The following is an 11,957-nucleotide window of genomic DNA, read 5'->3' on the forward strand; positions in this document are numbered from 1 at the left end:
CCCAGACAGATTGAATAGTACCTACTGGAGATTCTGCCTTCCGCCATGCTCCCTAGCACCAGGTTCCCTTTTGAAAGCTTGTAAGCCAGTTACTCTTGCCTTTGTAGTCCGCCCATCCCAATTTGAGTATCCAATGTCCAAGCTGCCCTTCTCCGTCCACTCTGTGTGTGGGGGTGTGTGTGAATGTTTCTTGCTGTGAGGATTTGTTCCCTCTTTTGAGTCGCTGCTCCATAGGTATAGGTCAAGTTCATCAGACTGTATCAGCTCACTCTTTTTTTTTTTTCTTTCTTTCTTTTTCCCCTCTTCTTTCCTCTCCTGGTTGAGCTCCAATCATCCAGTCATCCAGTCCAGGTCTCGTGGGTATCATCTTCAGGTGTGGGCGCTCCTGTGCATATGTCCTCTCTTCCCGTCAGCCAGTAGCTCCACTCTACTCTTCGAATCCTCCGTGGCCACGCCACTGACTCTGGGCCCAAGAGACCCCAGGTCTCCTCACACTGCTTGCCAACCAGGTTCCCAACTGGGTCCACAGAAATCCACTGAACATTGTAGGGCTTAGCTTGCCACTTCCTTGCTGCTTTTACCCCACTTCTCCCCATCGGTGATGTGTGTGGTCACCAATCAGAGCGTGCATTTCCGTTGAGTCTTAGTCTTGGAAGGGGGTTTGCATTCTTTCACTGCTTTTTAAGTTACAAATATAGTGCAAAGGATACGGGTTCACCCTGTTTGAGTTGATCATGGTCTTTAATGCAAAGCATCCATTTCAGTGGCTCCTCCCATCTTCTCTATTGATTGACATTAGCATTTCTGGTCCCTACTTCTCTCAGGTCCCAAACACTTTTTCAGTTGTTATCAGAACTATTAAGGGCAACTCAACAACAAATTTCCTAAATGACTCTGAGACCTCATTTGGATTTTTAATAAACAGTCACATTCTAATGAGGTCTTCATAAAACTGACTAAATGTATTTAGAAATCATTAGCTTAAATTACCAGTGCAAAAATCTCCTTTGGGAGTCCTGCAGATTTCGTTATAACACTGTTGGCAGATGGATGAATGTAACAACACCACAGAGTTTTTGAATCTCTGCACAAACTACGTGAGTGTGAAAGCCTGGGAAACAGGTTCCTGGATAAAAAGTAAAATGTCCCTTAGGTGGATTCATTAAAGAGGGAAAACAATCCCAACACATCCCAGTGCCATTTAAATGCCAGGTGTGTGGCAGCCTGCAGGTGCCAGGGTCCCCTCCCAGAGCACACAGACTGAAAGGGACTGGCTGGTGTGACAAGGCAGTTTTGGATACTGACAGGTCATCACAGATGTACTGGGGTCCCCGCTGGAGGGGAAGCACAGAGTCTGTGTCTTCTATACCAGGTGCTGTGACAGGGAAGGCCTCCCAGAGGCTCCACCACCAACAATTAAAGATACGTAATGCAAAGTGCTCCAGGGCAAAACCAAGGGGGAGCAAACAGCTTCTCCTGGTCTTAATGACTCCACAGCCAGTCAGTGTAAACAAGCATTGCCCACTCATGCCTTATTCATATTGGACCCACAGTGCGCAGCAACATGGGAAGTGGGTGGCTACTGCCCTCACAACCCAAAGTCATTTTGATTTTCTAGTGGTTTGTTGTTATTTCTAAACATGAAAATGGGGCAGTCATCTTCAAATACATGAACAGGATAAGCCTGGGACAAGGTCAACACCTTTCCCAGAGGGTATGTGACCCCTTGCCAACACCCCTAAATCACCTCAGTCATTTCAGGGCAAGATGCCACTAAATCTATTATTAGTTGAAGACAGGCCCAAGGGGCTGATGGTAACGACGTGGGTCCTCAGAGCTTGCCCACATTGGAAGAGCTTTTTATTTTCGACTTAAAATTTTAAAAGAAGCTTAATGTTGTTAAGTGCCTTCAAGTTGGCTCCAACTCATAGGGACCCTGCATAGGGTTTCCAACAAGTGGCTGGTGAATTTGAACTGCTGACCTTGTGGTTCAAACTGACCTTTCCCACAGTGCCACACCAGGCACTTCTGGGCCTAAAACTATGGAGGAATTTTTAAGCCTATGGACCTATATTTATAGGTACACTGAAATCTAGTGCTCCTTCTCTGCTTTCAGCATCATTAGCTAGATTTGCATGGTTATTTATCACAAGTAAGACTTGAGGTGTAAAAATAATCAGGAACTGTCCCTATTGGGACAGTTCCTGATGAAAAAAACAGTGATGATGGCCTTTTTGGGTTTTGTTTTTTTTCAAAGCTGAGTTAACTCTTCACACAATGTGGCTCCCTGTGAAATATGCCCCGTGCAAGAGAATGCCTGTTCAGTCATTCAGTTCAGCTAATGACTTTTTGTTATTACAGTAATTTTACAGCAGTATCTTCTTGTCACTGTAAGTCAGACTGTGCTGCTCTGACGATGGACGGTCAACCATATTGGACTTTAATTTTCTTTACAATGAGGAGCAACCCTTACTGACTTTCATCTTCATCAGTAAGGACTTCAAGTCCTCTTTGCTACCTGCAAGCAAGGATGTGTCCTCTGCAAAATACAGGTTGCTAATGACTCTTCCTTTAATCCTGATGCCATGTTCTTCTTCATACAATCTAGCTTCTCAGGTCATTTGCTCAGCATACAGATTGAATAAGTATGGTAAAAGGATATAATCTTGACAAACAACTTTCCTGAATGGCTGGTTGTTTCAAACTGCTGACCTTAAGGTCAGCAGCCCAACTTTCACATATACATGTTAATATATATAATATATTAAAATATATACTTAGACTTTCTCTAGAATGTCAAAGTGTTTGTGGAGGGAAGTTTTCCAGTTTACTTAGTTAGTCATTTTGCCAAAAAACAGAAGCATCTTCAATTTTGTAATATCCCATTCCTTTTTGACTTATGTCTCTGGATATTTTCCTAGAACCTTAAGAAAAAATAGCTTTGCAGTTTGTGTCCCAATCTTTCAATTCTGGTCTAACCTCTAGGCTTGCTTTACTGGGAGTACATTACTCAATGTTAACTTCTCTAAGAAGCAGTGGGTTTTGCTCTTGAGTTGTGCATAAGCATGAAACCTGACCTACTATAAAAGAAAACAATAGCACCTTGTGCATTTTCTTTGTTTTGAATTTCATTTGGAGACTAATTCCATAGCATGCCACCACTGAAATTAGAATCTTAGAGTTTTCTGGTTAAATAGTAAACAATACTTATAAATAGTTAATACAGATTAAGTAATCTAAGACCTTGGGAATCTGAGGCACAGGAAAGTCAAAACTGAACAGGAGAAGATTCTGGAATTCTAATCTAATGATAGGACACAGTGATGCATACTGCTTTTAGAGTCAATTTTCTTGAGTTAAGGAATATAGTCATATCCAAGGGAGCACCCAATAAGTTTTGACACTCTACAAGCTTAGAGGTGTTTTGTGTGCTCAATATAGCCAGATAACAACTGCTTTTAAATCTTGAGTGCCTTTCCTGTCTGTTGCTATCGCAACAAATGAAAGCAATTCATGGTGTGTTTACTGATAATTTATAAGCAAGTGCAAGAGGAGGAACTGTAGTAGTTAATGTTTTATGGAGTACATATAATACTTCGAAAACTTGCCTCATGCCTTACTTTATATTACAAACTAAGCAATGAAGAAAATGGTAATTTACAGTATAAATCTGACTTACCCTTCCAACTTCCACAAGGTTGGTCACCATAATTATGCTTGCAGTATTTTCATGCCAGACCATTCTCCAGAAATCATAGATGGTCTCTTGCATTGGTCCTGAAGCAAAATATAAGTTATAAGTTTTCAACTGGAACATTTTGAAGCTTGCAAATAAGTCTATAAATACTCACATGCAGTGCTCTCACTTTTATGGAAGGACACAGCTCTAAATGCAAAAAGGTACTCTTTCTCAAAAAGCATCTATGAAAATAGCATATTTTTCATTCATGGTTGAATTCTTTTCATGTCATCAAACCTATCTGCATTTGAGCTCTTTTTACCACTCTTAAACTACTACCGTGAAAGGAAGTATTTCTCCATCATTTAGCTATTTATCTCTATAATACTCAAGAGTGAAATTTTAAAAAATGGATAACATTACTCTTCCTGCTAACAACTGGCAGATATCCAGGGAAATGGTATATAGAATGAAATGAGCCTGTATAGAAAAAATGGACTTTTCTTGTTTTTAATATTTTTCTTATTCTGTGCTATCTGTCAAATTAATTCTCTCTCTCTCCCTTTCTCTCTCTCTGTTGCTTGACTTTCTGAAGTGGAAGAAAAGTTAAGATTTTTAAGCAATTGTACTTCCTCTCACAGAGCCTGACAGGACACGATTGAGCACCTGCTCCCTTAGGTCTTGGGATCTCAGTATTAAACAGCTATTTCTTATGGACTAGGGAGAGGAGAAAAGAAAAAATGGAAATATGCATTATAAAATGTCAACATTGCAGGTGTAGCAGCTTGCACTTTAAAATAGCTTTTCTTCAAGATTCAAAATGAAACAAAGCTCTAGTTTATGTCAACACATACTTGGCTTGAACTTATAAATGAATATGTTGTTGTCAAGTGCCATTGAGTTGGTTCTGACTCATAGTGACCCTGCACAGGGTTTCCAAGGAGCAGCTGGTGGATTCGAACCACTGACTTTTCAGTTATCAGTCCACTGCTAATCCTACAGCGCCACCCCAAGGACCCCATAAGCTAGTCAAAATGAAGTATGAGAGTAAGTAAATAAGTTGTTGTTGTTGTTAACTGTCACGGAGTAATTTCCAACTCATAGCAACCATGTATAGGGTTTCTGAGGAGCAGCTGGTAGGTTTGAACCTCTGATCTTGTGATTAACAGTCTAGGGCTTATCCTAATACCAAGACTTTAAGCCAAAAGGATTGCTACAAAACCTTTATTAGACAAAAATATAAAAATATGAAGCGATTTTTCTTTAGATATAGCCTCTCTCTATATGTCGACAGTCCTGAAGGTGGCATTAATGCCGTCTCTCTGACCTGTACCCAGAGAATTCTGTGCTCTTTGATTGATACCATGTCAAAACAGTTTTGGCATCCTTGATGGACTAAAATCACATTGCTTTTAAATGTCATTTGAGTTTTGTGAATAAAAAGAAATATGAAAGGGCAAAATCAGGGTTGTAGTATGGATGGGGTAAGTTTTCCCAATAAAATTCTTTTTTTTTCATTGCTGATGTCAGATGGATTTTTTTTTTTTTTTTAAAGGTTATTATTGTGGATTGAGTGAAAGTTTACAGGGCAGATCATCAGTTTTCCATTCAACAAATCACACACCTTGTTTCATTACAATGATTATAATCCCCTCCATGTAACATCAGTTAACAGTATTTCTCTCTTTCACTTTAGCATGTATAATAATTTACACCACCAAAGGGCACCTTCTGAAAGTCTGCCTCCTGGCCACCAGCTCTTAGTCCCTCTCTTCCCCTGAATCTAGAGTCCTCAGCTGCTCCCTCTCTCCACGTCCACATCTCTGGTATAAGGTCTCTGGATAAGGTCTCGCATTCCGCTTGTGCTCTTCTCTGTTGATGGTCCTATGGTCCTTTGTTGTTGGACTATAAGATTAACTACTCCCTTGTTTTTGCCACAAAACTTCTACATTTACAACTGTGACAGTCACAATTAGACATGATAACAATTACTCACTATTGAATAAGAATCTTATCCCCATCTTTCAACTAGACCCATCTAGACAAGATGAAAACTATTCAATGGGGACTCTTTCTTCCCCTGCCCCACACTATTAAACTAACCTCCCCCCCCCCACTTGAAACCTTGTAAGCCAGTCTCTTCGAGCCTTTATTGCCCCCTCATTTTAGGTAGCTAATGTCTAAGTTGCCCATCCCTATCTGCCCTGTGTACAGAGGGGATAGCATTGATACTTGATGTGAAGACTCTTTCCCTCTCTGTTGGTAGTTAGAGTTACTACCTCCATGAGTATAGATCAAGTTCATCAAACTGTAGCAATTCACCCATATTACCTTTATCAAAAATTGTTTTGTGTGCCTCCTCTCACTTCATATCAGTTAGATGCTTCACTCTCAGCTCTAGCCCTCTGTGGCTATGCCCTTGTCCATGGGCTTAGGTGTCCCCAGGTCTCACCACACTTTGGACCAACCAGCCCTTCCTCTTCTCTCTCTCATCTCCAGGTCAACGGGAGTCTATGGAATGTAGTTGAACTCAGGCCTCCCAACAAAATTCTTATAAGACAGCCCTTGGTATTCTTAAAGAATGAGCAAGTACATGGTTGATAGGGAGGGGAGGGGCAAAAAATCCCCGACATAACCTTCTTGACCATTTTTTTTTTTTTTCATATATGTGGCTTCCAATTTTCTTAACCCTTCTTCAGAATATGCCCCTGTGATTCTCCTATGTTATTCAAGACAATCTACCAGTATTGTTGTTGTTAAGTGCCATGGAGTCAGTATGGGGTCTCTGCATCTTTAAATCTTTTGCAGAAGCAGCAAGTGTCATCTTTTCCCCACAGAGAAGCTGATGGGTTTGAACCAGGTATCTTGTGGTTCACAATCCAGTCCTATGAAGCCACCGTGCTCCCTCTAACAATATTACTCCTTTGGAATACCAAACAGTCTCCACAACCATCTGAAATGACCTCTCTGCTTTGAATTTAAGTGGCTCAGCTCTAGACCTTTTCTTGAAGGCACCCTAAGGAGACTTGGTATTAGGCGCCATAGAATCAGTTCTGACTCAAAGAGTCCCTATGGTACAACAGGACAAAGCACTGCCCAGTTCTGAGACAGGCTCACAATCATTGCTATGTTTGAGCACATTGTTGCATCTATTGAAGATCTTCCTCTTTTTCACTGACCCTCTACTTTACCAAGCATGATGTCCTTCTCGAGAGTCTGGTACCTCCAAAGGACATGTCCAGAGTACATGAGATTAAGTCTCACCATCCTTACTTCTAAGTAACATTCTGACTGTACTACTTACAATAGACTTTTGTTCATTCTTCTGGCAGTCCATGGTATATTTAATATTCTTCACCAACACCGTAATTCAAATTTGTCAATTGTTCTTTGGTCTTCCTTATTTAATATCCAGTTTTTATAGGTATATGAGGCAACTGAAAATACTATGGCTTGGGTCAGGTGCACCTTGGTCTTCAAAGTACATCTTTGCTTTTTAACAGTTTAAAGAGATCTTTTGCAACATACATGCTAGTGAAACTAAGATTAGTGTATTGCTTAAAAGACCTGTCTACAGCCATCCACTTATTGCAGATATGCTTAAACAAGTTTTGTTTGGAGTAAACCCATACATGTTATGAACTGGAATCTTATTAATAAATAGTTTTGCCTTACCCTCATAAGTGACAGAAATACAACTTCAGATAAATGATATATGAGCAATAATACAAAAAGTTCAGGGCACATGCTGGGACCAGAAACTAACTGTACTGTAAACTCCTGACATTATAGATTCTTGGACTTGGAGCTCAAATTCTTGAATTTGAGGTTTTCCTCTGTCTATAAATGACTGTGTTAATTTGGGGCTGAGTGTGAGTTGGGGCAATCTACTTAGCCATGTGAGTTTAGTTTTTCATCTTACTTCATGTGTCTATTAATTACCATAACAGATCTCAGGATGATTTTGAAGAATCATTGAGTTAATGAACATACCAGGCATTTATAAATAATAAAGCATTAGAGTGAAAAGCAAGGTACATTTAAAGATATTGATAAAATAAATATCTTTTGTCCCTGTGCTGGGTGTTAAACAATTTGGGCACACCTGAGAGACACTTTCAACTTCCTCCCATTCCTCTCGACCCATTATTGATTAGATTCTTCCTCATTATCAAGGAGTCCTTGGGTAATGCAAACAATTTAACATGCTCAGTTATTAACTGCAAAGTTGGAGGTTTGAATCTACCCTTAGATGTTTTACAAGAAAAAGACCTGGTAATCTACTTCTGAAAAATCTGCCACTGAAAATGCTACGTAAATAACACAAAAGAGAAAGGAAAAGAGCACTGCCACACTAGAATCAACTGCAATCATAATAACAACATAGGAGAAATGGGACTCCAATACATTTGAACACCTAGAATAAACAAATTTCTAGAACTACATCACCTACTTAAATACAGACTCAAGTAGGACATTTGAATGTAACCAAAAGAAGAAACTGAGTAAGCCATAAAAAACAAAACAAAACTCCCAACAACAACAACAGAGCATCCTGGGCTAGATGGATTAATGGGAAATTATATCAAATAGTCAGAGAAAAGCTGACACCAATTCGACTCAGACTATTCTCGGATATATAAAGAGAGTGAATGCTCCCAAGTTCATTTCATGAAGCAAGTATAACCCCAATATCAAAGTCAGGCAAAGACAACACTGAGCATAGATACAAAACCTGACAAAATCCTAGCCAATAGAAGATAACATCATATCAAAACAACAACATAGCATGACCAAGTGGGATCCATAGTAGGCATGCAAGGATGGTTCAACATTAGAAATATAATCAGTGTAGTCTACCATATAAATGAAACAAAGAGAATGAACCATGTGCTCATATCAACCGACCCTGAAAAGGGATAAAGCTCAGAAGGCAGGAATGCAGTAGGAGAAAGGACAAATGGAATCAGTAAACACCGGAAGCAAGTGGGAAGAGTGCTGTTACATAATTGGCATTTCAGTCAATGTCATGAAACAAAATAAGTATGAATTGTTGAATAGAAACCAATTTGTTCTGTAAACCTTTCACTTAAAAAATTGCAAAAACACAAAACAAAAACGTAACATAAATTAGTATTCATGATTTTCTTGCCCTTTGAGCTAGAGTCAAAAAGAATTTTAATAAAAGATTGTAGTTATTGTTGTTGTTAAGTCGATTCTGAATAATAGTGACTAATAGTGACCCTATTATATAGAGTTTTCCAGAGCAGCTGGTGGGTTTGAAACACTGACTTTGTGGTTCAAACTGACCTTGCAGTCCATTGTTTATTCTACAGTGCCACCGAATTTAATTGGATAAGGTTCTTTTCAATACTAAAATTGGTAAAGGTATCCAAAAGAACTAAAACAGTTTTGTGTTAAACTTTGGAAATGAAATTGAACATACTGAGATTCTAAAATAATCCCTAAATGAAAAAAAGAAAGACAAAGACAAATTACAAGCAGCCACAGGGCACCCAAGTCCTCATGGAGCAGTTTGGCCAGATTCTTTCTTGTCTCAGCTCACCTTCCTTATGCAAAGGGCAAAGTCACCATGCATGAGAGGTATTCTTCTGCCGTATCATGTGGCCCTTTGCCTGGCTGGCCTGCTATGGGAGGCCAATCATAAAACTGCTTAGGGGCGGGCACTGGAGAGTCTTGGCTGATGGGCAGAATTACAATCCAGGATATTTTCTTGAATATTAACTTAAACACCGTATTTGATTTATGTATTTGTATTTGGTGATGGGGTGATCTATGTGGAAGAAGGAAGGTATTATAATTCTATTTAAATCTATCTGTCAGTCCTATTTTTTTTCTTGGGCGTATTTCAGATTATGTCTTGAGTTGTGAATAAATTACAACTTAGAGGAATTAGTTTTTTTGAAAAAATAAAAAAGTGCACTGGAGGTCAGGAGGGTCCACATTTATTGTCACCAAGAGCTACTCCACGGATGCTAGCAGCTCATGCTGGGGTCTGAGAGGCTAGTACCATGCTGAGCTTCAGGTCTACAGATGTCTGCACAGAGCACAGGATGGTTGTCCTCACCCCCTATGGAAGTACTGGTAAGAGCACTGCAGGTCAGTATGCATCTGACTTTGACCTCAGCCTTCTAAAAACTCCCCTGGTGAATGTCCTCACCAGGAGACTGTTCTATAGAGATGTCACCGGGATTGCGCTCAAGTGAGTAAACAGTTCAACTTCCGAGACAAAGGAATTCACAATAGGCAAAGGACTCTGAAAAGCCTCTACCTCTTCAGGCATGAGCAGCTGCATTGGACAGCCTCAGTGTCTGATTTCTGCCATTTCTGATTGGGTGGGGGCCACTATAATTAGTGTGGCAGTGCATTTACAGATGTTTGTACAGTGGGCAAAAATGTTATTCTCCGAAGTTGTCTCCATGGAACTAAAATGTTTATAAGGTAAGGGCTTCAAATATCAGTAATATCAGGCCAGTCCTACATTCCATTTCCCTCACAATTGTTGGCACATACGGACCTCTGCAGAGAAGTAAATGTGTAGAGGTCATTTTTACTATCACCCAGTCACGGAGGAAAACAAGGGCACAAAACCCCAGAGCACAATAAAGTAAAAGTCTGATGAAAAGCATAAATGAAAGACATCCAAGGATGGGCTCTGTTGTGTAACATGGGTTCTCTAGTTCATGGGAAGCGAGAAATATTAACAATTATAATTTAAAACCTTGATAGATGACTTGTATCTCCTCTTTTCACATTCTAATTTCTACACAGTATGCTTTCTGGGTTAACTAGAGCTGTTGAGAAGTCAAGGTCCTTTAAACTCACATCAGCATATTTGAGGTTTTCAAAGTGAAGGAAGAGTACAAATAAGAACATGGTGTTCCATTATAAACAGAACGATATCTAACTTCTTTTGTTGTTGTTGTTGTTAAGTGCCGTCGAGTCGGTTCCGACTCATAGCGACCCTGTACAGGGTTTCCGAGGGTGTAAATCTTTACGGGAGTAGAAAGCCTCATCTTTCTCCTGCGGAGCGGCTGGTAGTTTCGAACCATTTAAGGACGTACTTACTATTCCTCAGGTTCTATTTGAAGTCTTTTGCATTATTATCTTATTAAAACTAAAGCTCATGGAAATCCTATGGAACAGGTACAACTGTTCTTTCCATTTCATGGAGCAGAAATTGAGTCACAGAGAGTCCATGTTCACACAGTCAGCAAACCTGCTGCTTCCATTGCTATCTAAAGGAATTCCGAAGGGCTTTCCTCAACAGGTGTGTACTGTTCGACCAACACAAACCCAGCAAGAGGAGAATTGAAGAAAACTCATGCCAAACACATGAAAACTGCCTCTTTAAAAGCAGTTATATCAGGTCAGTTCTCTGCCTTAAAGCTCACGTTGGCATCCCACTGTACACAGAATAAAATCCTACTTCATGGGCACAGTCAGTTCCGGATTCACTGTCTCCACCTGCCCTGACCTGTCCTATGCTCAGAACACACCAAGTCCTGCGTTACTACTCTCCACTTCTATTCCCACCATCCTCATCTAAGTCATTATTATTTCCTCTCTCAGGAATTAGCCTAACAAGCATTCCTGAATCCACATGGGAACCTCCTCCAATTTACTCCCCACCCCTCAGCCAGAGCTGATCTCAGAAACCCAAAAATCTGATTAGGCTGTTTTCCTGGTTAGTTGCTCTGCAGGCTCTTCAAGTGCTCTTAGAGTGAAACCTCAGCTTTCAGTAAGGCTAGGTGGCTTGCTGGCACCTCCAGACTCAACTGTGACCACTCACCTGGAGCCCATCTCAGATGTTCCTTCCACTGACAGTCTCTCTTCTCTTCCCTCCCACTTTGGCTTAAAGTCCATATTAACTTGTTGGTCTCAGTCTACTCATCGAAAACTCACTTCCTCAGGCAAGTTTAATTTGAGTTGGGCACCCTATTTCTTCACAAAGTTTAATTTCAATTGTGGCCCCCTTGGTCACACACATCCCCTCATTGGTCTGTCAGCATTTTCTCTGTGTTCGTTTACAGGACCTTCCTGGCCTCAATGGAAATTTGAGTTTGCTATGAACGAAATCTTTGATAGCCCACGTGAGTAAAGTTTTATTAAAGGCTGCAAGCATACATTGACAGAGAACTTCCAGAGGTTCAAGCGGGATTCAGAAGAGGCCGTGGAACGAGAGATATCATTGCTGATGTCCGATGGATCTTGGCTGAAAGCAGAGAACACCAGAAGGATGTTTACCTATGCTTTA

The 11,957-nt window shown here is 40.3% G+C and overlaps 1 protein-coding gene across 2 annotated transcripts in view; it reads right to left on the bottom strand.

Annotated features, from left to right (window-relative positions):
• The window catches only part of PTPRM (protein tyrosine phosphatase, receptor type, M), an 840,546-nt gene that overhangs the window by 92,366 nt on the left and 736,223 nt on the right, over positions 1–11,957 (bottom strand). For both annotated transcript variants that reach the window (XM_006868703.1, XM_006868702.1), the window contains one exon: positions 3,680–3,777. In XM_006868703.1, coding sequence (XP_006868765.1) covers positions 3,680–3,777 — 98 coding nt within the window. The remainder of the gene's footprint in view (positions 1–3,679; positions 3,778–11,957) is intronic.

The sequence above is a fragment of the Chrysochloris asiatica genome, unplaced genomic scaffold (assembly GCF_000296735.1).
Source record: "Chrysochloris asiatica unplaced genomic scaffold, ChrAsi1.0 scaffold00122, whole genome shotgun sequence".
Taxonomy (NCBI): domain Eukaryota; kingdom Metazoa; phylum Chordata; class Mammalia; order Afrosoricida; family Chrysochloridae; genus Chrysochloris; species Chrysochloris asiatica.